General features: G+C 32.4%; 4 protein-coding genes across 7 annotated transcripts; 2 read left to right on the top strand and 2 right to left on the bottom strand.

Moving 5' to 3' along the window:
* Positions 1-1191: 1191 nt before the first annotated feature.
* Positions 1192-5011, bottom strand: LOC114415512 (probable inactive receptor kinase At4g23740). The gene is made up of 3 exons (XM_028380234.1): positions 4697-5011; positions 2781-4099; positions 1192-2104 (listed from the first exon to the last, which is right to left on the bottom strand). Exons 2-3 carry the CDS (start codon positions 4018-4020, stop codon positions 1443-1445), a joined length of 1902 nt encoding a protein of 633 aa, XP_028236035.1. The 5' UTR covers positions 4021-4099; positions 4697-5011; the 3' UTR covers positions 1192-1442.
* Positions 5012-8926: 3915 nt separating this feature from the next.
* On the top strand, positions 8927-13771 carry LOC114415511. 3 transcript variants are annotated; one of them, XM_028380233.1, is made up of 4 exons: positions 8927-9191; positions 9663-9710; positions 10610-12241; positions 13047-13331. In XM_028380233.1, coding segments are annotated over exons 2-4 (1767 nt in total). In that variant the 5' UTR covers positions 8927-9191; positions 9663-9709; the 3' UTR covers positions 13181-13331. The 3 variants fall into 3 exon arrangements, with proteins under 3 accessions (XP_028236034.1, XP_028236032.1, XP_028236033.1); XM_028380231.1 differs by having other exon boundaries at positions 8932-9191; positions 13115-13771; XM_028380232.1 differs by lacking the exon at positions 8927-9191 and adding an exon at positions 9274-9482 and having other exon boundaries at positions 13115-13771.
* A 2144-nt stretch (positions 13772-15915) lies between these two features.
* On the top strand, positions 15916-19292 carry LOC114415510. Its single transcript, XM_028380229.1, has 5 exons — positions 15916-16108; positions 16245-16297; positions 17402-17566; positions 17761-17862; positions 18794-19292. Exons 1-5 carry the CDS (start codon positions 15994-15996, stop codon positions 18926-18928), a joined length of 570 nt encoding a protein of 189 aa, XP_028236030.1. The 5' UTR covers positions 15916-15993; the 3' UTR covers positions 18929-19292.
* Positions 19293-19798: 506 nt separating this feature from the next.
* Positions 19799-25368, bottom strand: LOC114415509 (hydroxyproline O-galactosyltransferase HPGT1-like). 2 transcript variants are annotated; one of them, XR_003667363.1, is made up of 13 exons: positions 25145-25368; positions 25003-25066; positions 24551-24600; positions 24205-24398; positions 23626-23689; positions 23471-23543; positions 22614-22737; positions 21467-21554; positions 21322-21372; positions 20784-20855; positions 20595-20707; positions 20312-20402; positions 19799-20227 (listed from the first exon to the last, which is right to left on the bottom strand). XR_003667363.1 is itself a non-coding variant. In XM_028380228.1 (12 exons), the coding sequence occupies exons 1-12, from the start codon at positions 25258-25260 to the stop codon at positions 20380-20382; spliced, it is 1032 nt and encodes a 343-aa protein (XP_028236029.1). In that variant the 5' UTR covers positions 25261-25368; the 3' UTR covers positions 19799-20379. The 2 variants fall into 2 exon arrangements, 1 of the variants encoding a protein (XP_028236029.1); XM_028380228.1 differs by having other exon boundaries at positions 19799-20402.
* Between the last annotated feature and the right edge of the window lie 1625 nt (positions 25369-26993).

Below are 26993 nucleotides of genomic sequence, written 5' to 3'. Positions count from 1 at the left end.
ACAACAAAAGAAGTTTAGTCTCTGATTGTCATGAAAGTTTTACAATTGCAAAAGGAAAATATTTAGTAAAGAAAAATAAGACAAGAAAGGGAATGGATGGAAGGAATGACTCCCAATGACTTCCAACTATTCTCTTTGAATTTTTGTGTTTTTTTTTCTTCTTCTCTCCTTTTTTTATAGGTGTAGATTAGCTTAGTTAAGCGGATTTCTCGTGCTAAGCTCGCTTTTACTGTACTACATTAACTTGTTTTCCTTAATTAGCATATTTTTCTTAATTGTCGTTGCTTTCCATGATTATCTTGCTTTTTTGGGGTTTTATTTTACTCATTAATCATCATAAATTCATCAATTTTAATATTTTTAACGCAAAAATTTAAATGATGTTAATCTAACAATTATTTGCTCAAAAAGAAAGAATTATAAGAGAAAAATTACAAATTCTTATATAATTTAACCCCAAGATATATTTATAATTAGCAACTATCAGTTGAAACTACGTTCGTTTAAGGCAAAATTATGTAGCTGCTGTTTGACATGGGTAAGAATTCTTGCAACATACAATCAGATGTTAGTTGTCTCCTATGTCCTAATTTTTGTCCCGGTGGCAAAAAAATTAACCAAACGGGCTACTGCAGCCCCCAAAAGTCTGCATCCCTTTCCCCAAATATAGAGGAATTAATAAATTTTCCCTGTGTTTGTTATTATGGAAGTTTATACCGATCTGTGAGCGTTAAAATAAAACAAATCTGGCAGTTGGCTGCAATGTTATTTTTCTTATCCCTTTTAGCAATTTAGACAGAATGGCAGATATTGATTTTTCGAACCACTTATTAAAAATATTAAATTTACGGTTTAGTTTTGATTTATCAGAAATTACAAATTGGTGAAATTTTAGCTTCGTGTTAAGGTGTAATAAGTTCTACCAGATAAATTCATAAAAACAATTCATGATTAAGAACTCCAAATATAAAGAAGAAAAAAAATAGGAAGTATGAGATGTTTTTTTTTTTAAAAAAAAAATATTGACTAGTGGACAAATCTTTCATTGACAGAATGACTAGTTTTAATCGATCAAAGTGGTCTGAGGGAATTACTGAACGTATTAGGTGTCCTATGTGCAGTTCATGACAACACTAGTCAAGGTAGTTTTAGACTATCATGTGTCTAAGTGTCTATACTCCGAGTCTCCGACTAATGTATATATAAAATGTATTTATATTTTTCAATGTTTGAGAAAGAATGAATAGCAATACAATAATCACTTGCAAAGGGACCCAATTTGATACGCAATCAGCTAAATCTGGTAGCTTAACTACTCAGCACCAATTTGTTTTTACTAACTTCCAAGGACCATAAGTCCATTAGATTGGTTTCATTTCTCCTGTTATGAATATGATTGAATTGATTACATCTTAACAACTATTGAGCAGAACAAAAGAATCTCATTGTTGAACAGAGGTAGAAGGAATGTCAACTGCACGAGGGGTTGGTGTAGAAACTTCTGATCTAGACTCAGTGGATGGTGGATTTGGCGTATTTACTCGACGAATCTCCTCTATCATTCTCACCAAGTCAGGCATCTTTGGTCTCTGATCCGGTATTCTTGCAGCACAAGCCATCCCTATTTGTAGCATCACCACCATTTCTTCCTCTATGTTTGGATACCTCAACAATTCTACATCAAACACTTCTGCAGTCCACTCCTCTCTAACCACAGAATTCACCCATCTAACCAAGTGGACAACCTGCTCACCTTCTGTGCTGTTTATGGGGGATTTCCCAGTCAGAAGCTCAAGTAGCAGCACCCCAAAGCTGTACACATCCGATGCATGAGTTGCTTTGCGCGTGTCTGTTACTTCCGGTGCACGGTATCCAGTTGCTCTCATTGCTGGCATGGGTATTGGACTCATCAATGTTGCCAAGCCAATATCAGATATGCATCCATATCCTTGTGAGTTGAGGAAGATGTTTGAGGCTTTTATGTTTCCATGAACGAGTTTCCCTCCATGTTGAGCGTGGATGTGAGCAATGCCTCTGACTGCACCAATTGCAATTCTCAAGCGGCTATCCCAGTCTAAAGAACTTCTGCATTCCCCTCCTTTGCCTGCATAATGCGACAACATGCTCACATTAGCCATTTCCAGAAAATTATATATGTGAAGAAAGCCTCATAATTGAATCCAATTAATTTGTTAGCATAACTTATAAGGAAGATACATTAGGAAAACAAATGAATATTAGCCAAAATCAACACAGTGGCAGACTGAATTGCTTCCCTGACTTATGCACTGTTTGGACAAACTTCTTATAAGTGGAAAATAAGAAGGTAAAATGAATAGAGCTTCTACAAAAGTTAAGTGTATAAGTTGATTTTAACTTGTCAAGAAGTTTAATGCATTTTACATTCTTATTTTCTTCTCCCATAAATACTTATGGAGAAGCTTATCCAAACAAGGACTTAGTAGTATTCATGATTCATTAAGTTAATGCACAGTCAGTGACAAACTTTAATTTAAAACATCCCTAATGACATACTACTAGGTCCGAATTCTTCTACTGCTAGGTTAGGTTGACATGTGAGACAGAGACACTACATAGGAGGACAAAACAGTTAGTTGTAAGTTGCATTATATACCAAGTGGTTTAGACCTGGGCATGCTGAATAAAACAATTCCTATTATATGATTGCAGAAAACCACATTTCCAGTTTGTAACCCTGTTGTGAAAAATGAGAGAAGCTGAAGATAATTTAATTAGATAAGAGAAAAGGTTCAACATACCATGTAACATTGCAGAAACACTGCCTTGTTGATAGTAATCATATACTATGAGTTTCTCCTCCTTTGAATAATAATATGCCCTCACTGCATCCACATTTTCGTGCTTAATTTTCCCCACCACCTCCATCAGCTGTTCAAAATCTCGTTTTCCAACTGTGACCTCCTTCAACCTCTTCACCGCCACAGTGGTTGCATCCTCTAGAGCAGCCTTATATGTCATGCCAAAGGTACCCTTTGCAAGAATTTCAGCAGAAGCTCTCAACAAATCCTCTAGATCAAATGCAAGATTGCAACCCTCAAAGAAGACAATTTTGTTGTTTTTGTCTTGACTTCCAGAAGATTCTGTTTTCAGAGTGGCTTGTTTTTTCTTTGATTTTACTGCTTGCGCATTTACACCAGCATTCTGATAGCAGCACAAAATCATGAAACCTGCAATCACCACAAATCCCAACACACAAGCACCAATGATGATACCCAACAGTGCAGGTTCACCGAGTCTTTTCGATTTCTTTGCTGGATAGGCAGCCGGTGGCTCCATAGGAAAAGCTGGAGGGAGAGCATCTGCTGATGTAAGATTGTTACCGGCAAAGGCCGAACTAGGAAATCTAAGAAGGGATTTAGGCACAGCCCCACTAAGGTTATTGTTGGCCAAATTCAGCTCCCGCAGGCTTGGAATATCGAGATCAGGAATCTGACCCGAAAGGGAGTTGTTGGCAAGGACTAATGAGGTGAGATGAGTCAGTTTTGAAATTGAAAAGGGGATGTTCTCATTGAAGGAATTGTTTGACAAATTGACAACACTAAGGTTATTCCAAACCGAAAAATCCAATGGTAATTGTCCAGAAATGTTGTTGGATTGGAGAAAGAGGCTGGTCAAGTTTTTCAGCTCAGAGAAACCATGAGGGAAAGGGCCACTTATACCATTTGATCTAAGACTAACAACCTCGAGTGCCGAGAGGCGACTCAGAGTGTTGGGAGGGATTGGACCACTCAACCCAGCTCCAGGCAATCGAAGTTCTATGACTCGGGACTTGTCGGAGTTGCAAATCACTCCTCTCCAGCTTTGGCAAACAGAAGAGTTCTCATCCCAGTTGACATGAGGAGAGTGACTCATGTTGTCAAGGAAATCAAGCAAAGCTTGTTTATCTTCCACTGGTTCAGCTCCAACACTAACCAACAACACTGCTTCCATCACCAAGGCAGCTGAAAAAATGAACAAGAGGGGCAGCTTCTTGTCCATTTTCGGCTCTAACAGAGAATATCAACAGTTCACCACAACTTGGACGTAAAGTAGTGCCTCCACTAAAGATATTGGTCACCTTTACAAGAAACCAAAGTGTTGAAATAACGAAGGATCAATTAGACAATTAATAAACAGGACTACAGGAGTGTTTTCCTTATATACGCAAACTTGAACCAAAGACAATTGTGTATGTGGCTTGTTTGTATGTACCGTGTGCATTTTACTAAGATTATGCTAAGTGTCTGTTGAGTCAAAATATGCAGCTCGTGTAATCGTGTTTGACATGGACATTAACCCTATTAACATTTTTTTCATTCGCCTACTCGATTGGTTTTCCTTAATGACTAGAACAAAAACGATGCAAACCTAAACTTGAAAGCTAAAAGTCAGTTTAATAGGCAGCCAATAATAAACTGCTGATGACCAAGACTTTTGACAGCAGACAAATACACCATTATATGGAACCAACCAGAAACATGAATAGCTGAAATATTTTTTATCTGTATAGTGTATAGTGTATACAGAAGAAAAGCATTAAAAAAATTAAAATTTTGGGGTTTATTCTTTCCTTGCATTTTGGAACTAATCCAAGTGAACACAGATAAAAAGCTAAAAGGCAGAGCACTTGCCAGTTGACACTTAGCATAAAGAGAAAAAAAAATGGAATACTTACAACTCACTTCTTGATCCCAAAATTGAGCAAACTAGTTAAAGATCCACAGACAGAGAGCATTGTACGAATCTTCAAGAACAAAGAAAGAGTGATGAATTTGGAGGGGTTAGCTAGAAAAGCATGCTGCAGTAGGTCCAGGACCATATCAGACACATGTCCATCTTGTTTCAGAAGCAGTTAGAGGAAGGAAATCTAAACTGTGGTCGTTGCAATGATGGTGTATTGGTAGTGATGGAAGATGAGCTGTATTTGCTTGCTAGAACAGCAGTGCCACATGCAATTGAAGTCTGAGAAACTCATTCGGTAATCATTTAGAAGCCTGATAACTGATAAGTTAGTATTATTTTATGCCGTACAATTAGGAGAGTGCATTTTAGAGTTATGAAAAAAGTGTTTGGTTGACCAAGATTTCATCTCTTAGATGCCATTTTTCTATCCACAAAATTTTAGACCCAACTCATTATCATTTAAATCAACTATTGGTGTAATGAAACAATTATGCAGTCTTATATATGTATTATTTTTAATTTTTTTATGCACACTTATATATGCATTGTTATATAATTTTTTTTTAAGCAAGCATTGTTATATATAATTCAGTCACTAACTTACACGTATAACCTTCCTATAGGCTAAAATAAAAGGAATCCCTGCTGGTTTAACGCATTTTACGTACGGATATTGCTTGAATCAATTATAGGTTTGTTTGTTGGAAAGAATGCAAATTGCAAAGGCAATCATAAAAAAAATGTTCTCACAGATTTTTGAAAAATTCTTACATTTTTGTTGGGGAAGGGATCTTCACTGTTCCTTTCTACCACTCACCTTTTCTCCCTTTTGTCGTTAAAATCTATATACTTAAAGAATCTTAAGATTAAGATTTTTCTACAATACGAGAGAGGTCATAAAAATTTCTCCCAACCACACTCTAAAATAGTAGTATATGATGGAGGGTCATTAGATTCTAACCGACCAAAAATAAAAAAAAAATATTAGTCAAAGAATTATCATGGCTGTATTTACCTTTGAATGAAATATTTATATTTATTTGACATTTATGCTAATTAAATCCTCATGGCTGTATACTATATATAAGTAAAGAAACATTTTAAATAAATTTCATTTATAATTGATTTTGTTACTAAATTGTAATGATATGAAATAAATTGAAGTAACAAAAAAAACTCTTCAAGGCAAGTGCTAAAATACTATATAAACTATAAAGTATTTATTGAAAACGAAATCAGTTATTTTACCGAAAACAGAAAATATATTTAATATTTGTTTCTTAAGTAATGCTTTGTTTTTTGGTAATATTTTTATGTTTATCCATTCCAGTACTTTTAAAAAAATATTGAAGGAGATATTAAATTTAATTAATATGTAAAAGTAATGTTTTATTTAGTAAGAGAACTAATAAAAAAATATTATAAGAAGAATTATAAATATTTTTTACTCATTATTTCTTTTCATTTATCATTTAAAATTAAAACATATAAATATATAATTTAATCAATATTCTTATTTATAAAAAAAATAATTTATGTTTTCTTAATATATTTTTTATTTCTATTTTTTATTATTATAAAAATATTTTTTACAGCATTGTTTTATCTTTATTTCTTGATAAGTATATGACATAATTAAAAATATACTAGTAATTATTGTTATTTTAAAATAACAAATAGGAAAAAAATGTTTCAAACAAATACACAAATCGAAGGGTGAGCCAAAGTAATTGAATGCATTATTTAATAGGATATATTAAATACTCTTTAATCAATTCTTTTTGTTAGCAGTGTGAAATATTTATCGCGGATGACTTGTATTCATTAAGAAACCTAGTTGACTACTTTTAAAGAGTCTCCTCTCTTAATTATATTATTTTTCAAATTACAAAACTCAATTTGAGACCTAATTATTGACAAAAAAAATTGGGACGCAATTAATTAATAGATTCAGTTCCACTTGAACGTATTGGTAACTTTTTAAGCAATGTGTTGTTTTATTGTTAGCAAAATAATTAATGTTATCAATTCCCAAAATTTCCTTTTGATTATATTATATTAAAATATATTTATTTCTAAATCTATGTATGATTTATAAAATACAATTAACAATATTTTGAAAATTTTTATTATTAATAGAAGTTTAAAAAAAATTAATCCTTATAAAATACAATTTGTTTTAAAATATATTTATTTCTAAATCTATATATCTGTGTGTGTTAACCAACAAAAATTATAACTATGTAATATTTTAATAATAACAATAATAAAAAAGAAGGGTGGGTAGGAGATGCTGTAGGTAATTGTATTAATCGATAGTGGGATGGCCTCCTTACAAGTCAAATAATTTGCATGCATTTATTGTAATTATAATATAATTGGTGACTCGTGGGTGGTGCTTAATTGGGGCCATGACAAATGCTGCCCTCCTTATTATAATTATAATTAAACAAAAAAAGGCAGTATAATTTATATATGCATGTATGCTCGCATAATAAAACACCGGGAATCAAATGAGCAAATAGATCATGACTTGACTAAAGGTTTTGAAAGGAAATTTATTGAGAGATTTGTGTAAGACTTTGTTAATTAACGATTAAAATGTAATCATATCAAGCCCTTCGAATCTTTCCTTTGAGAATTTGTATATACCACCATTGAACTCTAAATAAGAGAGGTTTTATTTAATTTTCTCTTTTTTTAAGGGCGTTTCTTGCTGCATCTTATAAATCTCAAATGTCACCTTCTTTCCATTCTAAAAAAATAATCCGAAACGTAATTCTATTGGAAATTTATAGAGTTGCAACTTACAAGAAGTTGCGACCTCTCTTTTTTGGTTGCAATAAAGGTACGGGCGGAAAACAAAAAGTCCAACAAGATGCTGAACAGGGCAAAAAATAAACTAGCCCAACAACAAACAATATCACTAGTCCACAAAATGGTGCAAGGTTTCCAAGCTGTATAACTTATGATATCTATATTCTTTTTTATCCACGAGTGTTAGTTTATTAATTGTAATTTTTTTGGATGATTCCAACTCATGACATATCTTATCCTTTTCACTTTCATAATCAAATCAATCTTATAACCCCTACTAAGATAGGCAATTTGACACGTCTTTTATTGTTTTGGGCACGTTTTGATAAATTTGTTCAAAAGCATTTATAAGAAAATAAAATTAACTTCCTCATAAGTTAAAAATTAACTTATGTATAAGCCAATATGCAGAAGCTCTGTGATATTAGGCTTTCTAAAAGATATGATTTTCAACTTATACGTAAAAATAGGTTAGGTCATACCATATTTTTTAGTAAATAAATTAATTTAAAGCTTTTATCGAAACCTATTTAGTTAAAAAAAAAATCAAGATCCAAGTTATTTAGAAAGTCTTATAGACCTGGTACTAACATGCTAACTTATTTAAAAAAAAAAAATTATCATCCTATTAATACGAAATATTTATAGACTTTACAAATAAATATTTATTGTTAGTATTTATCATTATATTAAATTTGTTATAATTCACTAAATGTTACATTTATTTATCTTTTTAAATGTTAAGTATATTGATCTACATAAATCAAGTTAAATTTTATAATTTAGTTTATTGAAAAATAAATTTATATCTAATTTATAAGTCTTATTGCAAGAATATATATTATAACTTATCATCGTAAATATTATATTAAACTTAAAAAATATACTTATATCATATAAACAAGTTAGATTTAATTCCAGTAAAATTTAACATACATATTTTTCACATTTATCTTAATATTAAATTATCAAAAATAATTTTTTATTAATAAACTTGTTGGTCATACTAAATTTTTAGATAGGTCAAGCTAAACCTTTAAAAAAAAATTAATAGGAAAATATTATGTCATGTATTTTTAACAAGATAAGGTTTAGTTTAACTATTTTCACTTCTAATAATATAATTTGCTAACATAATTCAATTAAAAAGCAAATGGGTGTGTTCTAATTATATATTTAATTAGAAAATGCTAACAAGTATTTTAAGAATATTAGTTAAGAAAAACAATTTTTTGAAAAATAACTTCTTCTTTTTTTTTACTGTACTTCACATTAACTCACTTCATACGAGGTAAATCCTCTGGTCTGATGTAATAATGATTTGTCGCTTCATAATCATACATAAATCTTCTGCTTACCGAATCCCACCTGGTTATATACCAGTGGTTAAATATGCGCGAGATATCGCCGAAAGGAAACCCAACACAGACACAGAGATGCTAACAACCAAACCAAAAGTTATACTATAAAATAAAAAAAATCGAAAAACGAGAAAATACAAGAGAAGATAAAAAAAAAAGTTAGTGAGAGGAGAAAGAAGAAAAGATAAGAACGAAGTTACGCCGAAGCATAAACCCTAGTTCGAAAATATCGCGATAAATCGAAAAAGTTATTCAAATCTGCGATCTCCGTTTATCTCTCCGTCGGGATTGACCAATCTCTCACTCCCCGTAAGCTCCAAATTTCTCGCTATCTCATTCTTACCCTTTTTTATTTGTTTCGTCTTTTAATTAGTTTTAAATGCAATTGATTTTCTGTATCTATGAAATGAAATCTGTTTTCGCAAAATAGATTTAATTCACTGTGTGATTGTGAGGAAGATTTAATTCAATTTATGTGGTTTCAAAATGAATAAAATGAATGATTATTTGAATCTGATGTGTTTTCTCTTTCTGGTTCCATCCAAGATTCTTGAGTTTTTGACTTCACTTAATGCTTTTACAAGCAAAGGAAGAGTTACAGTAAGTGATGGAACTCTTTGTCTCTTGAGAAAATTCACTAAACCACTTAAGTTTTTATTCAAGTGCATTGCTATAATAATTGAATTATCACTGTTGTGCTTGAATGATGTGGTTCATGTTAGTGTGTTGTGTTTCTGATGAGATTCTTACTCTATTTTCTGGTTTGATCTTTTCGTGTAGGTTTTCATATACTTATATTATCCGGTGGCTACGTTACTGCATCCTAAAGTAAGTTGAAGCTTATGTTCCGCTATATTTAAAATAAAACGGATGCTAATTGCATCATTAATGGACATAGCAGGATAGTATCACACCACAGTTGCACCTTTTTTGATACTCACAGGAAAATCCACAACACAGTGGGTGAAACGGCTGCAACAAGCCACAATGTGCTTCATAGTCCTCACACAATTAGTTCTTTATTCTCCCTCTTTATTTTGTAGATTTAGGAGGGTTAGATATATAGTAAAATGATAATGAGCTAGTAACAAGGGAGAGGTGGAATTTGGGAGGGAGAAGAGAAGAACAAGAGATGTACAATGTTTAAAATGAGTCACAAATCACAATGAAATATATTTGGTGCAAACATAAAATAAATTCACGCTGCAATGGCCATAATAAGCATTGCAACAACCACGATCACCGTGGCTACCTATGAAGCACCGATACTGGCACAGACACCGGACACGTGGACACCTGTCAAACACATCAAACTCAACCCGGACACGGGCGTCGGTGTCATGTCAATGTCGGTGTCGTGTCAGACACCGGACACGGCAAGGGGCTGGGGTGTCCGTACTTCATAGGTGGCTGCAATTGCGGTGACATTTGCAACTACAACCGCAATTTGAAACCACGAGACCTAGTATTAACTAATTATTGTTTATATCCTATAATCCTAATGACTTCATCAGCTTCTACATTATTATTTTTCTTACCATATGAATGCCATTTTCTTTAGGGGGCCTTAGATATCAATTTTTATTTTGCCAATCCCTCATTTTTAATTTGAATATTTTGTTAACTTACTCTTGGTTACTCTGATGCAAATGTAATAAATTAATAGAACCAAAGAACAACTTATCATATAATGTGCTGACTTTTTTTTTTTATTTGAACTATGGTAGTGGTTCGAGAAAAAGATGTCTGTTGGGAATATGCTGAGAAATTAGATGGAAACAAGGTAAGGTGTAAATTTTGCCAAAGAGTTCTGAATGGTGGCATAAGTAGGTTGAAGCATCATTTATCTCGATTCCCAAGTAAAGGGGTAAATCCTTGTAGCAAGGTCAGAGATGATGTTACAGATAGAGTAAGGGGTATAATAGCATCAAAGGAAGAGGTCAAAGAAACTTCTAGTGCGAAGAAGCAAAAAATAGCAGAAGTCAAGTCTCCCAGTAATCTTTCAGCAAGTAAAGCTCTTGTATCTTTGGATGCAGCATCCCCTGTCATGAAGATTTTCCCTACTGGCCATCCTATGACCCCTTCCTCTACAAATAACCAAGAGATTGCAGAGAGGAGTATTGCTCTATTCTTTTTTGAGAATAAGCTAGACTTCAGTGTTGCACGGTCTTCATCCTATCAGTTGATGATTGATGCCATTGCTAAGTGTGGTCCTGGATTTACTGGTCCATCAGCAGAAACCCTAAAAACAATATGGTTGGAAAGGATGAAATCAGAAGTGGGATTACAGACAAAAGATGTTGAGAAAGAGTGGGCCACCACAGGTTGCACCATTCTAGCAGACACATGGACAGATTATAAATCAAAGGCCATAATTAATTTCTTAGTCTCATCTCCATCCAGGACCTTTTTCCATAAATCTGTGGATGCCTCTGCGTACTTCAAGAACACCAAGTGGCTGGCTGATCTTTTTGATTCTGTAATTCAAGAGTTTGGCCCAGAAAATGTAGTACAAATTATTATGGACAGCAGTGTTAACTACACCGTTATTGCTAATCATATTGTGCAGAGCTATGGAACTATATTTGTATCTCCTTGCGCCTCTCAATGTTTAAACCTAATCTTGGAGGAATTCTCCAAGGTTGATTGGATTAGTAGATGTATTTTACAAGCACAAACCATATCAAAGTTAATATACAATAATGCTTCATTGCTTGATCTTACGAAGAAGTACACTGGAGGCCAAGAACTTATCAGGACTGGAATCACAAAGTCTGTATCCACCTTCCTGTCTTTACAGTCTATGTTGAAATTGAGAACAAGATTGAAGAATATGTTCCACAGCCATGAATATGCCTCAAACACCTCCTATGCAAATAAACCACAGAGTCTTTCCTGTATTACAATTGCTGAAGATGGTGATTTCTGGAGGACAGTGGAAGAGTGTGTGGCCATCTCTGAGCCTTTTTTGAAAGTATTGAGAGAAATATCAGAAGGGAAACCAACTGTAGGTTCCATATATGAGCTAATGACCAGGGCCAAAGAATCAATCAGGACATACTACATAATGGATGAGAATAAGTGTAAGAAATTCTTAGATATAGTCGATAAAAAGTGGAGAGACCAACTCCATTCACCTCTACATGCAGCTGCTGCCTTCTTGAACCCCAGTATCCAATACAATCCTGAAATAAAATTTATTTCTTCTATAAAAGAAGACTTCTTTAATGTTCTGGAGAAATTGCTTCCTGTACCAGATATGAGGCGTGACATCACCAATCAAATCTATACTTTTACGAAGGCACATGGCATGTTTGGCTGTAGCCTAGCAAAGGAGGCAAGGAATACAGTTGCACCTTGTAAGTTTTAAATAGTTTTCCTTGATAAATTTTCTCTTAGAGAGCCAATTTTGTGATGAAGTTCATTTTAAGCTATATCTTTCAATCTAACATTAACTTTTGTAAATATTAGTGACTGACTTCAACATTGATTTTTAGGCAAAGAAAACCTTGTATTTTGGGAGTAAAATGTGCATCAAGCTACTGAGCCCAATTCTAGGATGAATGATGTTCCAGTTTGGAAAATGTAGTTTCGTTTTTTATTTTTTTGGTGAGGGGACTCGTGGAAGACTAGTAAATTAAATCATAAATGGAATGCATTTGAAACGAAGTTCATGTGAAACTAAATGAAGGCCTTTTTTAGTTCATTTCTGGTTAATAAGATTCTTTTTTGTTTCATTCACTGGACAACTAATTAGCAAATGAGTTCAGTTGCACTGAGAAACTTGGGTTCAGCTGATGTCAATCATGGGAACAACTTGCCTCATTTGGTTTAATTGTTATTTATGTGTTTTTTTTTTTCTTGGTAGGGAGGACCACATCAAATTGAAATGCATCTGTCACTATGCTTTGTGCTTTTGGTTAGTTTAGAGAACAACAGAACAAAAACATCACAACAAAATGTTTCTGATATGTCTATTTTTAGCAAATGCTGGACCATGCTTTGATTCTCAGGCATCATAACAATTGTATTACTGAAGCAGTGGCAGAGATGCTGATTATTTCAGTCTGTTGTTTACCTTGTACAATGGATTTTGAGCATGTTCTGATAAGAATGTGATTTTTGTTGTTTACTATTTGCTCTTTTCGACTATTTTATTTGCAGATCTGCTGGTGCCATTATACAGTAGGGTTAGTTATTCTGCAGACTCATTGCGTGCTTATTCGTTGCAGGGCTTTGGTGGGAGCAGTATGGTGACTCTGCTCCGGGGTTGCAACGAGTTGCCATTAGAATATTAAGTCAAGTTTGCAGCACTTTCTCATTTCACAGGCAGTGGAGTACCATTCGGCAAATTCACTCTGAGAAGCGGAACAAGATTGATAGAGAAACATTGAATGACCTTGTTTATATAAACTACAATCTCAAGTTAGCTAGGCAGATGAGTGCAAAGTCTTCAGAAGTTGATCTGCTTCAATTTGATGATATTGACATGACTTCTGAGTGGGTGGAGGAAAATGAAACTGCAAGTCCAACACAGTGGCTGGATCGTTTTGGTCCTGCCTTGGATGGCAATGATTTGAATACAAGACAGTTTGGTTCTTCTATATTTGGTGCAAATGACCCTATATTTGGATTGTAATTTTGTATTAATCATGTACAATAGCAAGTGTGCTTTCTAGTTCTAGGTCGTGTTCGGCCTTGATGAAGTAGCCAAGTAGGTCTTAGTTTTTTTTGTAGGAATGTATAAGTGATGTAAAGACAGGACTCTATTATTTGTCTCCCTTTCTCTACTCTCAGCCAACATGTGGGAGCATAGGATTGTTGATTAATGTGTTGTAAACTGTAATTTTGTTGTATTGGAATATAGAAATTCAACAGTTTTCACATTTGATTTTCGAGTTACAAGTTTAGCAGAAATTATCCGTTTCACATTGATAAGTTAAAAAAAATATGATATAAATCAATCTTATAAGTCATAACAAAGATGATTTAAACTCATAACTTTTTATTCTTTCCTTTATCATCAAATCAATCTTATAAGTCTCATCTGATATTAATTTTTGATATAAGATATGATGGATTGTGTATGATATCATAAACATAAATTATTTTCTCAATTTTATGGTAAAATTTCTATTAGATTTAAATATGTTTTTGATCTTTAATAAATATTCAATATTTGAGTTTGTTTCTTAATAAATTTTTGTTTTCCATTGAATATCTAATAAAGTAATATAATTTTTATCTTTAATATTTTGTTTTAGTCTTAATAAATTAACAAATTTTATATTTATTTCTTATAAATTAACAAATTTTGTTTTAGCTCTAACTAATTACAAATGAAAAAATTATAAGGAGTAAACAAATTTGTTAATTTATTAGGGACTAAAAAAAATATTAAGGATCAAAAATAAAATTATTATTTTATTAAAGATGTAATGCAGAAAAAAATTATTAAAAAAATATAAAAATTGAATATTTATTAGACATAAAAAATATATATTAAACCTTTTGATTATTTTAGTATTTTAGTTTATGAAAGATTTATGAGTTTAGACAGTTTTGTAAATATTTGAGGGTAAATAGTCATTTTTGTCCTTGAACATGTGATTCGCTAACAAATGTGTCCCTAAAAAATGAAAATACAAAATTTAATTCTCGAAAGTGTAAAAAGTGCAACAAATATATCCGACTGTTAACTTCTGTGTCCTTCACCGTAAAAAGTGTCCCCTTCACCATTAATAAAATAGCCTACATGACACAAATAGACGAAATTGTCATTGAAATGATTGTCAATGTGATCATCTTTAATTGTCAACATAAGGGCATATTTGTCGTATAATATTTTCTTAATTTTTCGTCTTCTCACTCGGCTGACAAATGTGTCCCTAAAAGATAAAAATACAAAATTTAGTTCCTGAAAGTGTAAGAAATGCAACAAATATATTCGGCTGTTAACTTCCGTTATTCATCGTTAATAAAATAACCTACGTGGCAGAGGGATGAATTTGTCACTGAAATGATTGTCAATGTGGTCATCTCTAATTGCCAACATAGAGACATATTTGTCATATAATATTTTTTTGACTTTTAGTTTTCTCACTTCACTTGACAAATATGTCTCTGAAAGATAAAAATACAAAATTTAGTCCCTTTGAGTGTAAAAAATGCGACAAATATACTGAGACGTTAACTTATGTCCGTTACCGTTAATAAAATAGTCAAGATTTGAAGTAGTGAAATATGAGATATATTTATCTTTTATTTATAGATTGTGACTAATTATTATAATTTGAAAAAAAAAATTAATGATTGGTAGACTGTTACAATGTTTATTTTGGTAAACTAATACAATGTTTATTTTCGATAATCTCTATTGTAACAAACAAATTATGGTTGATAATCAATATTATCATTATTAGTGTGTTTGTTTTAAATTATGTTTGCTAGTATATTTTTTAAGTGATTATTGTAATGTTATATTTGTAATGATAAAAAATGATAAAAATTTACTCTAAAATTATATTTTATTCTTGAATGAAACAAAATTTTGGATCTAACAAATTAATTTAATAGAAACATAATGATATTTAGGTTCAATAAAAAAACAAATGATATTTTCGTCCAGTAATAATAACTTATTGACATTTTAATCCAATGGAATGCACTAACATTTAGGTCAAAAACAAATTATTAATATTTTCCTCCAATAAAAAATATTGACATTTTTTGTTCAATAAAAAGTTATTAACTTTTACATCCAAATTCGTCCATTTATATTACGTAAACTATTTTATTAATGATGAACAAAAGTTAGGTCGAATATATTTATCGCATTTTTCATATTTTTAGAGGCTAAATTTTATATTTACACGATTTTAGCTCTCAATAATTATTTTAGCACTCAATTCAACTTGATTAGTCAAAATTCAAATAAGCTACAATAATTATTTTTATTTTGAGTAAATGTTTTGTTTGACCAGTCAAAACTCAAAAGTCAGAACAACAAACGCGCAAAACTTAAAAGTTAAAACGCGTAGTTGTCATCCGAATCCGAAGTGGGAAGGCACACGCTTGTTTACGCAACGCAAGCGATTGTTAGTTGTATTCGATGGACTACGATTTCAGAAGCAGGTCGGGCCCACAACCTCCGATGTACCGTCCGCCACCGCCACCGTCACCGATGTACCGTCCATCACCGTATCAACAGAATCCTACTCCTTCTTGTAATTTCGAAACTGATTTTAGGGCTCTGTTTTCATTTGTTTTCCGTTTTTCTTGTAATTTATGGAATTGGAAGGAAAAATTAATTTTGTCGCTTTTTCCCGGTGGAGAAATTGATTTTTCCTACTGAATATGCAGCAGGACTTGGCGTTAGGGTTGGTATAAAGCCGGAATATAGGATCACACCGCCGGTATGTTTTGCTTTGCTCGATTCTCGTATTATTGGGAATAGTTCAACTCAAATTCGATATAAACCTTATTTTAGCTCCAATTAGATTCAAACTCTATACGAGAAAATAGTTTATGCACTAACGGTGTAAAGCAATTTTACGTGGTCATTTAATCACAACGGTTGCGGTGAGTGAAAAAACTTTTACGATGCAGAGAATTGCGGTTAATGCGGCCACAATTTCGATCGCAATGCGGTTGCAGTGATTCAAAATATCTCTACGTTGTGGTAGCAATTGCGGCTGCGGACTGCAATTTAAAACCATACTTAAAGAAATAATAGGTGGCCAATGCCAAAACTGAAGCATCGTTAATGCAGATTTCCTATGGTTATTAGCCTACCATTTGCTTGATGGGCACTCTGTTTAATATCACAGTTTGTGTTAATTTTCGTTTATGCATGTAGCTGACCTCGTCTAGTGAGATAAGGATTTGTTATTGTTGTATGAGCCTAATTTAACGTCAATAAATTGGTTGAATGCAATGAAGTGGGGCTTCACATGCTCTTGCTAAAGAACATGCACCAGAAAGAAGTTTATGGTTTACAGGAAAAAACCAGAGAGCTTATGTTGTGCAGGAAGTTTGTGGCTTATTCTTTTGTGTTTAGGTGGGGCAAGGGTAAAATAATAAGATTATAATAAAATAGAAAAAAGAAGCCGTTCCATCACATACCTCCTGATTTGGGGTAAGAAAAAAGGCTCAAAATAATGGAATAAGATGGAATGAGCTCCATTAGTTTCCATTCTATCCCATTCTTTATTTTTCAATCCAAGCAATGGACCTTACATCTATTCCATTTCATCTCTTTCCATCAATCTAAACATACATGGTTTACCACTCATGTTTGGGAATGTGAGAAGTGCTTAACTTTGTCATTTGCATCTGTTGTACCTCATTAATTCAATGGGGTTTATTCATATTAGTTTTAGCAGATTTTTTGCGTAAATTTCTTTTTGAGGTTTTTCTTCTCCATGCCAAGTGTGTGAAAATACTAAAGCTTTGCACAATTGACTTGGGTCTGTTCCAATAGTTGAATATGGCTTTTTAATGTTTTGACAATTTTGCAGCCTCATTTATCATCACTTGCTGGGGATAATCCACGGAGCAACTTCCAATTTGATTTTGGATTGGAGAGAAAAATTTTAGCTGAAGCAGAGAAGGATAACCCAAATTGGAGCAAATTTGGATCAGAAAATATTCCAACTAAAGTTTCTGATTCATCAACAGCAAAGGTTTGTTCTTCATTTAGAGCGAGTTCCAATTTGTGCTATTGTAAACTAATAATTTTGTTTTTCCTGAATTTATTGTACAGAGGTTATAACTTACTATTTGTTAGTTCATGGTTATTTTGGTGCACTGTTTTTGTGTACATAGATAAATCAATTACTGTTTCCAACTCACTGTAAAATGAAACATTTTTGTTCAGGTTACTGCTTTGGATCCCATTGTGAGCAAATTTATGGCCATGGGGCTTAGCCGAGAGGCTGTTCTCATTGCCGTTGAAAATTATGGTGATAATCCAACCAAAGTATGTTATGATCCCTGTAACTCATTATTGACATGATGTTTCAGATAATAGAATTGCGGAAAAAGTATGATTATGTTTCTGAAAAATATTGTCATACATCCTTCTCTCTGTATTCTGTAATGACCATTCTGATTGAATAATGCTCTGAAACCCAAATGGTTCTTCCCTTGATGCTATAATTTCTCTCCAAATTATTAGTGTGACTTGTTTTGGTCATCAAGTTGATTGTTTTTCCAAGAATGATAGAAACTCATCAGTGTGATAAGATGGTTACCCTAAACATTGAATACAACTTTGCATGACTTCCATGATTTGATTTTCTTCCTCTGGTCACTCATCCTTCTGTGTTGGTAAGCAGGGTAGCTTTGGTGTTCTGTGGAGTCTATAGTTCCTTTCATTTACAAGCGATAATGATCAATATGGGTTTGACATGTTATGCTTTAAGCCTAAATGGAAGAGTCTCTATCTATGTTTCTATTCAACTAGCCTAGTTGTTGGCTTCTTGTTTGCATTCTGTTAAAGCTTTTCCACCTCTCAACCTTGAAGGAAAGACCTTAGCATGAGAGAATTTCAGTAGCTTTTCCCAGCTTGGATCTGAGTTCTAAGTTTTTCGCTTTGTCATTCCTATGATGACCAGGACTAAACTGCCCTAAAGGGGTGTCGTACTGAAAATTACATACACTGAATGGTTCTTTGTATTGTTTGTACTGTGACCACATTGGCTGCATGTTTATGGTGTTTAAAGTAATCATTGCATTTTATTTTCTATTGATTTCAATACCATCTGATGGGTTAATTTTTTCTTATTTAGACTATTGCTAAAATTCTTTTATTTTACAATTTGCATTGCCAGCAGCCACAGTTGTAGCCAGAAGATTTGTCACTCTTTACAGATTACATTGTTTTTCTGACTTGATGTATTCATTTGAAGGTTCATGAATTTGTCAATGGCTACACCCTTTTGCGTGAAATGGGATTTTCATCAAATAGCGTTGCTGAAGCCCTGGCTATGAATGACAATCATACGGACAAGGCACTAGCACATTTGCTTAATGGCTCGTCGTGAGACTCCTGAAGCAATATGTTGGGTGTATCGTTTATTGATTAAGGAATGTGTTAGTTCCTTTTGTATAAATGATAAATAATGGTCAAATATAGGTTGGAACATGGGCAATATGTTGTTGTCTTTTGTTTTACATACATATATGTTGAAGAGTCGTGGAATTGGTTTGAATGGATTGGTAGTTCTTTAGAGATAACAAATAGAATGTATGATTCCCCCTATGTTATGTTTGCTTTTGGCCAAGACCTTAACTTCCTAGCTATTCCGTTGGCTACTATAGAGCAATGGAAATGCGTTTTATTGCTAAACCAAAGTGGAAGAAGAATAGCTTGGGAAGGGCTATGGTGGTTTTTTATTTTTGTATCAACCAATTTTAGTAGTTATTATGTTATCTTAGTGGTAAGACTCAAATCCAAGACCTCCTTATCACTCCAACTCTTATTCCTCTCCTCCCAATCACAAGATCACCTTATATCTCCCAACAGCTATGGTGGTTATAAATTAAATTTGGAATAATAAAGGTCTTTGAAAATTTTATTTTAAAAGAATAAAAATAGAACAAGGGAATGGTCAAACGCAATGCATAAAAATCCAGTGACAATGTGAACCTCTTGTTTTAGATGAATGAAAGTATATCGTTTGAACAATCAAAGAGTGCATTCGGGGTTTATTTTAGTTTCATTTTCATAGTAACTTAAGTTTATCTAACTTTTCAATTTCATTGATAAGAAACGGTGGAAGAAATAGAATAAATGATAAATCGTTGAATTGTAAAATTTGTGTCAATGATATAGAATCACACTGATTTATCCGTGTATTGCAAGATTCAAAGTTAACATACGAATCGTTGAATAGCTAAATTATATCAAACGATTCTGTCAAAACTATATATCAAATGATGAATTATATGATTCAAATTGCGAATTGTATGAATAAAACATAATTACGACTCAAATTTCCCTGCCTATTTCATATACAAAAACAAAAGTTCCCTTTGCTGCAAGAGAGATTGTCGTTCCTATAAATATCACTAGTACATTTTTGGAAGTTCTTCTACTCAGGAGTCATCTTCCCCTACGCTCATGAAATGAAGAAAAGAAACAGAGTATGATAGAAACCAACTTATAGGTGGCCAGCTCTAGTAAAAAAAATAAAAATCCTTATAGGCGACAAGCTGAATTTTTTTATTTGCTGTACGACGTTGCATGCCTTTAGTAATAGCTGCTAGTAAACCTTCAACCGCACACCTTGCCACCCGTGCTCATAAGCTAATGAAACTATATTGTTCGATGGACATCAAGTCTATAATCAGAAGCAACTTTTCAACAGACATCTCTATGAATCACTTCGCTTCCAGTAGATATTAAAAAATCTTAGGATGCAAACCTTCTAACAATTGATGACTCCTAAGAATTACGTTTGTCGTCTGCTCACAAGAATGCACTGGAATCAACTCAAACACCGGCACAGATTGCTCCTGAAAAACGTAATCATGTATATCACCTTAAGGTTGCAAAATAAAATTTGACGTATATGTCAACCATTATGCTAAGTAAATTCTGTATTATATACTTTAAGTCAGGCCATCTATTCGATGTCTATAAACTAATGTTGTGAATTTTAAACTAGCATGCATGCACATGCAACACACTCATGGAGAGAGGGAAACCTGTCGACCAAGATGAGCAACAAAACTTGGCCTCATCAACATGCTTCACATCAAGCCCAATAAACCAGGATCCAGCACTCACATCATCGTGGGCATAGGTACGAAGAATAGATCTGTCAAGTCAACAGATTTGAGATTGATGCATAAATGGCAACCAACAGTACAGGTGCAGCTAAGAGTGTATCTGACCTGTTTATTGATATAAATTTAGCCAAAGCTCGTGATATAACATACATTTCTCCCGATGCATGACGAAAGTATCTGTTGAACAGGAAATTTGATCACCATTTCAAGAGGAGATAAATAGATGACATGAAGAAAAATATTTATGATACTTAGTGCACATCAATGCATTCAGAGTTGTGCATCAAAATGCCTAGATACAAGAAATATTCAGCTCGCACATGATAGGGATACAGTCTAGCTATATTCCGCTGGGACTGGATATTTTAGCACTATAATGTATATTCATGTCATATAATGGCTTCTGCCATAAAGATTGTTTTATGAAGCAAAAGTAAAAAACACGTATTGCAGTTTTTCATATGGGATCAACAACTCAGCTGCCGAATACCATGCAAAAAACCTTTGTTTCACCAAAGATCCACTTGTAGCTATTCAAAATGGGTCAATACTGTGTCATACATGACTAATTTATTAGAGTTTGACATGCAGTAAAATTAATGCAGTTGTTCAGTCATATGAAATAATTGTTTGCTTGGCTTACGATTTTTTGTCACCAAATTTCCACCACTCTGGTTCATACCATTTATGGTTCCTGTCATATTTCACAGATACCAGTATGAGAATCATAAAATATTCTCTATAAAGCACATAAAATAAAAACATTTTAAACAACTTAAGGGGCTCACAGCTCAGAGAAAACTTCGCCTGATTTCATGCATCCCATGTAAACACGAGGTTTGTCCAAATGAGTAGCAAGTGTAGCTCCCAAGGCATCTGTGCAGGAAAAAACAAGTCGTGAGACATATATACATCTAAAAATGGGAAAAAATTTCTTTGGAATTTTATTAAATAGGGGGAAAAAGCACAGAATAAAATGTTATCATATAACCATAAAAAGGAAGATGCTTACTTTTCCTTCTTAGAAGATGAGAATATACAAGGATCAATTCCGGGTTAGGAGTTAGGAGACAGTATTCATTTATACAATTTTTTCCCTCCTAATATATGGCCCTTATTCTTGTTGGCGCTTTTATAGGATACTGGAACTTAGTAATTTTGTGGCTTAAGCACTTTGTTGGTGAGTAGTTTCCAGGCAGAGAGACTCTTTCAGCATGAAGATAGTGTTTAAAAAATTGTGATTTTAAGATAGCACAAAAAAGTTATTTCTTTTTTTTAGATCTTCTTTTAAGGATAGTGGTTGTAATTACAAAAATTCATCAGGTTCAATTTTATCCATAAAAATATAAAACCTGATTGCCAATCTTCTCTATTCTATCGCAGTGAGTCTTTTAAGCTAAAAAGTGTAGCTTTAAGAAAAAAAAGTGATAATTTAAGGGCTTCTCCTTTATCCTAAAAGCCCATCCAAACACTCTTAAGTAACTTCACTTTTAAGAAAATGTAGGGTTTAAGTTAAGTTCATGGAAACACTCTTAAGTAACTTCACTCTTAATGTAGGATTTAAGTTAAGTTCATGAAAAACCATTTTTTAATGATAAAAAAGCACTTTCACTTTTAAGAAAAGCCCATCCAGATGGTCTACTGTTACAGGATAAAAATAAATGGTAAAATTATCCACAACTCAATGAAAATGTTATTAAGCACCACCGTATGTTGACAACAGGAAACTCGAGGTCATATGATCATATTCCAATTTGTACCAACTAAATTTTCTAATGCATGGAATGCTTTAACAGAGGAGTTCAATTAAGAGATGAAAGGAATATTACAATAACAATGAAATATTAGATAAATTGCATTTTTAACAATTATCACCTCATCAGCAGTAAAAACAAACAAAAATTTATCACCTCATTCAGTCAAAGAAAAACTAACCAATATTTACATAGACATCATCATTGACTTTTGCATAAAACTCAGCATCCCATTTGTCTGCAGCATGAGCAAAGAACAATTTGACCTTCTTTGGGAATGCATCATTTGTTTCCACATGATTATCCTGTCACCATAACTTTTGAAGGTGAGCAATCAACCTTATACTCTTGAACCTTATTATCCACTCAAAAGAAGCCACAACATACAGAACATACTAACATAGTTATGAGCCCCAAGCATGTTAAGCAACTACAACCACAAATGAATTACTTTTAATCTCATATCTACCTGCTTATCTAGACTACCGTTTGAAAAAACCGTACAGAGTATAGCATGCATATAATATAAGAATTGATGTCAACTCAAGATTGGTGACAACTCAAATATAGATCCATACAGAAGAATAAAATATATGTGATTATAACCATTGTCCATTGGAAGCACACAAAAAAAATTAAAAAAAATGCTCATATGTAAAAAAATACAGAAGTTATTGAAACAGGTTTTTCTTAAACTGCTTGGTCTAACTTTACCAGCACAACTGATGAGTGGTGACAAATTGCTTGCAACAGAATTCTCAGTGGTGAAATTTTCCCCTATTCTATATTTTATGATTTTATCAACTTGCTTGATTCAATTTTTGCATGAGCCTTATTGAATCAAATCTATAAAAATAAACTCTGGAGGTTACATTTCAATTTTCAGAATGAGACGATTCACTAGGATTTTCATAGAAAAGCAAATGCCAAATGATATACCTAGAATGTCCTGTCAAATTTGCAGTTCTATAAGATAATAAGTTTCAAAGCACATGAAGATTGAAGAGATAAAAAAATCCTTAAATTAACTGAACATACGAGAATTAAGAAGTCATTAGTCAGCCTATTCTCATGATCAATGTCTTTATCTTGACTGTCTCCACGATTTTCACTGCAAAAGTGGATGTAAACTATAAGCAATGTTCCAATTGACAAACCCCAACCCCAACAAGTTTAAAAGTAGGAACTTGAACCTTCTACCAATAACAAATCGCACAATGATGCCCTTTCCTTCTTCAATTTTCTTCAAAGATGCACCTATAAAGATAGTAATGTAAAATTTAAACTTCAATCTTAGTGCAGGAAGCTGTAAACTAACTCTATTAAAGCAAGATACATTTGAAAACAGTTTTTCAATATAGCTAGAAATAATTTCCAGAATCAATGAAATAAATCATTACATGTGATATACTATAAAACATAATAGCATTATAGAGTTTTCTTATGAGTCAGGACTCATTATCAATACCAGATATTAAGGTAAGGGAATACTGACTCTTCTTTCTAGAGTGGAAATGAAGAGAAGAGCATTCTCCTTAGAGGTAGAAAAATAAAAATTGAAAGCTCCTCTTGTTTCTTTATCTGTACCTTATGTCCTTAACTCATTATCAACAGGTGCTGTGCAGCAGAAGTATAGAGTTCAGGCTTCACATAAATTCTTTACATCAAATTTCATATTTACTGCTATTTTATTCATTTTGAAACCAACACATAGACAAATGTATACTCAAGACAAGTGGCACCAAGGAAGACAAAGCAAAGAATATATTTACCACTCCCCATCCATGCCTTGCGGATTGCATCTCTATTCTTCTGGCGGCCAAACTTTGTCAGTATACCTATCACGACCAACGGCCTTCTCGTCGAGTAAGTTCCATTAGTCTCTATCAAGGGATTTGAAACAAAGCCCTCTTGCCTAGCTCCAGCAAGTTCCGTCTCAAGGGCATCAAGCTTCTTATGTTGTTCCCTACAATCAATCACCATAATTTAATGTCACGGCCACGAAAGAAGTGAACAAACGTTCGAAATCCAAAGGAGATCATCAATAAAATCGAACGGCAATCAAAAACCTTTAGGAGCACATTTAAGGAGCACATTTAAGTATAATTTAATTCATACCTGCAGGCTATGATCTTCAATGTATCATCCACAGATATAGCAGATTGTCCCTGGAATGAAAATCTCGCAGTTAAGCTAGCTAGAACAAGAAGTAGAGACACGTGTCCATCTCCTAATAAATTGAATTATATAATACAGTATTCCACAATTGATCTACCACAAAGAGTGAATCCTAATTCCTTAATAATAAATAAATTAATTAATTAATAATAATACACACGCGATCAACCAGTTCTCAAATTCAGAAAATCGCCAGTGTCAGATCACATTAAATCATGAAAACGCATTAATTGAATCGCGAAAATTAAATCCGGTGCGAGTGATTCGTCCGTGCAGAAATTGCGATAACGACGAAATTGAAATTGAAATTGAAATTGCAGCGAAAGAATTTGAAGGATTGCAACAGATCAGAGAAGAAGAATGTGAGGAGTGAGTGGTGGTGAGTAACTGACCTGGCCGGTGATCCTATCAAGCTCTTTGATGAGATAAACGCGATTCTCTGCGTCCAGCCACAGCCTGAAGAGGAAGAAAGTTGAGAATGATTAAAATAAAGCGCAAGGGAAATTATTTAAGGAGGAGAAAGAGAAGAAGAACCTTCCAGCAACGTAGATAGAAGCGAAAGCAGCGAACATGGAGATGAGGAGCGCGGGAATGCGGGATCGATTATTGCCCATACTGGAGACTCTGTGACTCGATCCTCTGCTCTGCATTTTTTAATTCAATGCAATGCAATCCTATTAACGATGGATGCAAAGCAAAGGAAGAGAAAGAGAAGACACTTTGCTTGTGTGGTTGGTCAAGAAGGTCACCACTCATTCACTCTTTTTCACCTCTCTTAAATATGATAAAAATAATTTATTTTTTTTTGGGTAAAAAAACTAAAGTACCTATTTCTGAAGTAGAAAAGGAGATTTCAAATAATTATACTTAAAAAAGTACCAAACTATTAACTGAATGTAGAAGAAATATGTTAAAAATAATATGATTATTTATAATTTTTATGGTGAAATATGATTAAATATTGCAGTTTATTGAAATTATTTATTTAGAAATTTTCTATAAAGTATATTTCAATGTAATTTGTAAGCTTTTTTTTTTTATCTCTTTCAATGATAAAAATCGCCAACTTTTTTAGCAATGTAATTCTTGCTAATAAAATATATAATTAACTGTGTAGGAAAAAAATAAAGATAATGCTATTAATTATTTTTGTGAATTTTATTTCAGCTTTGATATATTTTTAATAATTTTCTAATTATGCCAAAAAAATTATTTTATCTTGTTGTTTTAGGATTTTATAATTATTTGAAATCTCCTTTTCTACTTCAGAAATAGATACTTTAGTTTGATTATTGTTTGGATTGGATATTGATCTTATTTCAATTTAGGAAAGTGTTGGTTTAGTTTATTTATTATTTGGATTGGCCTACATGGGGAATTTTTCACCCAAATGATATACATTAATAATTATTTCATGCATGATATAATTTATTGTTCATAAGTGAAAAATTGATTTCCCGTAAATCAAGTTTTTATCCCGATATTTTTTTTTTCATTTTTATGTTAAGAAATTAGTTCATAGGGAGGAAATCAATTTCTTAACGTGTTATATATATTTTTTTGGAATCAACCTTACTAGGGTGAATAATTATGTGTTTTGTTTTTTTAATCCTTTTGTATTTTTCTGTTACAATTTTTTTTAAAAATTGAGTTTTTTTATTTAAATATTTTTAGTTTACTAATTTACATATATTAAAAAAAATATATAATTTATCAACACTTATGTCAACTTGAATTTAAAAATACATATTTAAACTAATTAATAGAACAAATTAAACTTTTAAATAGATTAAATCAAAATTAAAAAAAAAATTTTTTTTTATCACGGAATATAGATGAAACTCAATTCTTACATTTTTTCCTAATTATTAACATTTTTTTTTACATGTTTGTTTTGTTATCATATCATAAATCTGATAAAAGTTATATTTTTTATAATTATTTTTTTCTCTCTTCCTAGATGTCTTATAATAACATATAACATTGTGAATGTTTATCAAATATTTTTTACTATGAAATGATATTACTTATGATACTTATACATATCAAATGTTTTAAATTACTAAGAAGAGAGTAACATTAAATAAAATTTTAAAGCTCACTTTTTAAATTACAAAAAAATTTAAGTTAATAATAAAAATAATTTTATCTTACTTTCAAAATTTTAATTTAATAAAAGAATTTAGCTTATTAAAATTAAGTGGAAAAAATATAAATGATAATAAAAAGAAAAAGAGTATGTAGCAAACAATCAAAAGAACATTAAAAATATAGCAACAAGTTAAATTTTAGATAAACAAAAACAAAAAAACTCAATAAATAAACATAAAAAAGTTCGTTTTTAAATAAAAAACTAAGTAAAAACAATTTAAAAAAACAAAAA

This window comes from Glycine soja, chromosome 6 (genome assembly GCF_004193775.1).
Source record: "Glycine soja cultivar W05 chromosome 6, ASM419377v2, whole genome shotgun sequence".
Taxonomy (NCBI): domain Eukaryota; kingdom Viridiplantae; phylum Streptophyta; class Magnoliopsida; order Fabales; family Fabaceae; genus Glycine; species Glycine soja.
The sequence above is the reverse complement of the archived record's forward strand: the minus strand, read 5'-3'. Positions and strand labels throughout refer to the sequence as shown.

Coding starts and splice junctions, on each gene's coding strand:
- LOC114415512 (XM_028380234.1), bottom strand. CDS start 4,020: ATGGACAAGAAGCTGCCCCTCTTGTTCATTTTTTCAGCTGCCTTGGTG. Junction 2,105..2,780: donor TGTTTCTGCAATGTTACATG/GTATGTTGAACC, acceptor CGCATTATGCAG/GCAAAGGAGGGGAATGCAGA.
- LOC114415511 (XM_028380231.1), top strand. Junction 12,242..13,114: donor AAGGAATACAGTTGCACCTT/GTAAGTTTTAAA, acceptor TATTCGTTGCAG/GGCTTTGGTGGGAGCAGTAT.
- LOC114415510 (XM_028380229.1), top strand. CDS start 15,994: ATGGACTACGATTTCAGAAGCAGGTCGGGCCCACAACCTCCGATGTAC. Junction 16,109..16,244: donor ACAGAATCCTACTCCTTCTT/GTAATTTCGAAA, acceptor CTGAATATGCAG/CAGGACTTGGCGTTAGGGTT. Junction 16,298..17,401: donor AATATAGGATCACACCGCCG/GTATGTTTTGCT, acceptor ACAATTTTGCAG/CCTCATTTATCATCACTTGC.
- LOC114415509 (XM_028380228.1), bottom strand. CDS start 25,260: ATGCAGAGCAGAGGATCGAGTCACAGAGTCTCCAGTATGGGCAATAAT. Junction 23,544..23,625: donor CGATTTGTTATTGGTAGAAG/GTTCAAGTTCCT, acceptor CCACTTTTGCAG/TGAAAATCGTGGAGACAGTC. Junction 21,373..21,466: donor GGCGAAGTTTTCTCTGAGCT/GTGAGCCCCTTA, acceptor GAAATATGACAG/GAACCATAAATGGTATGAAC.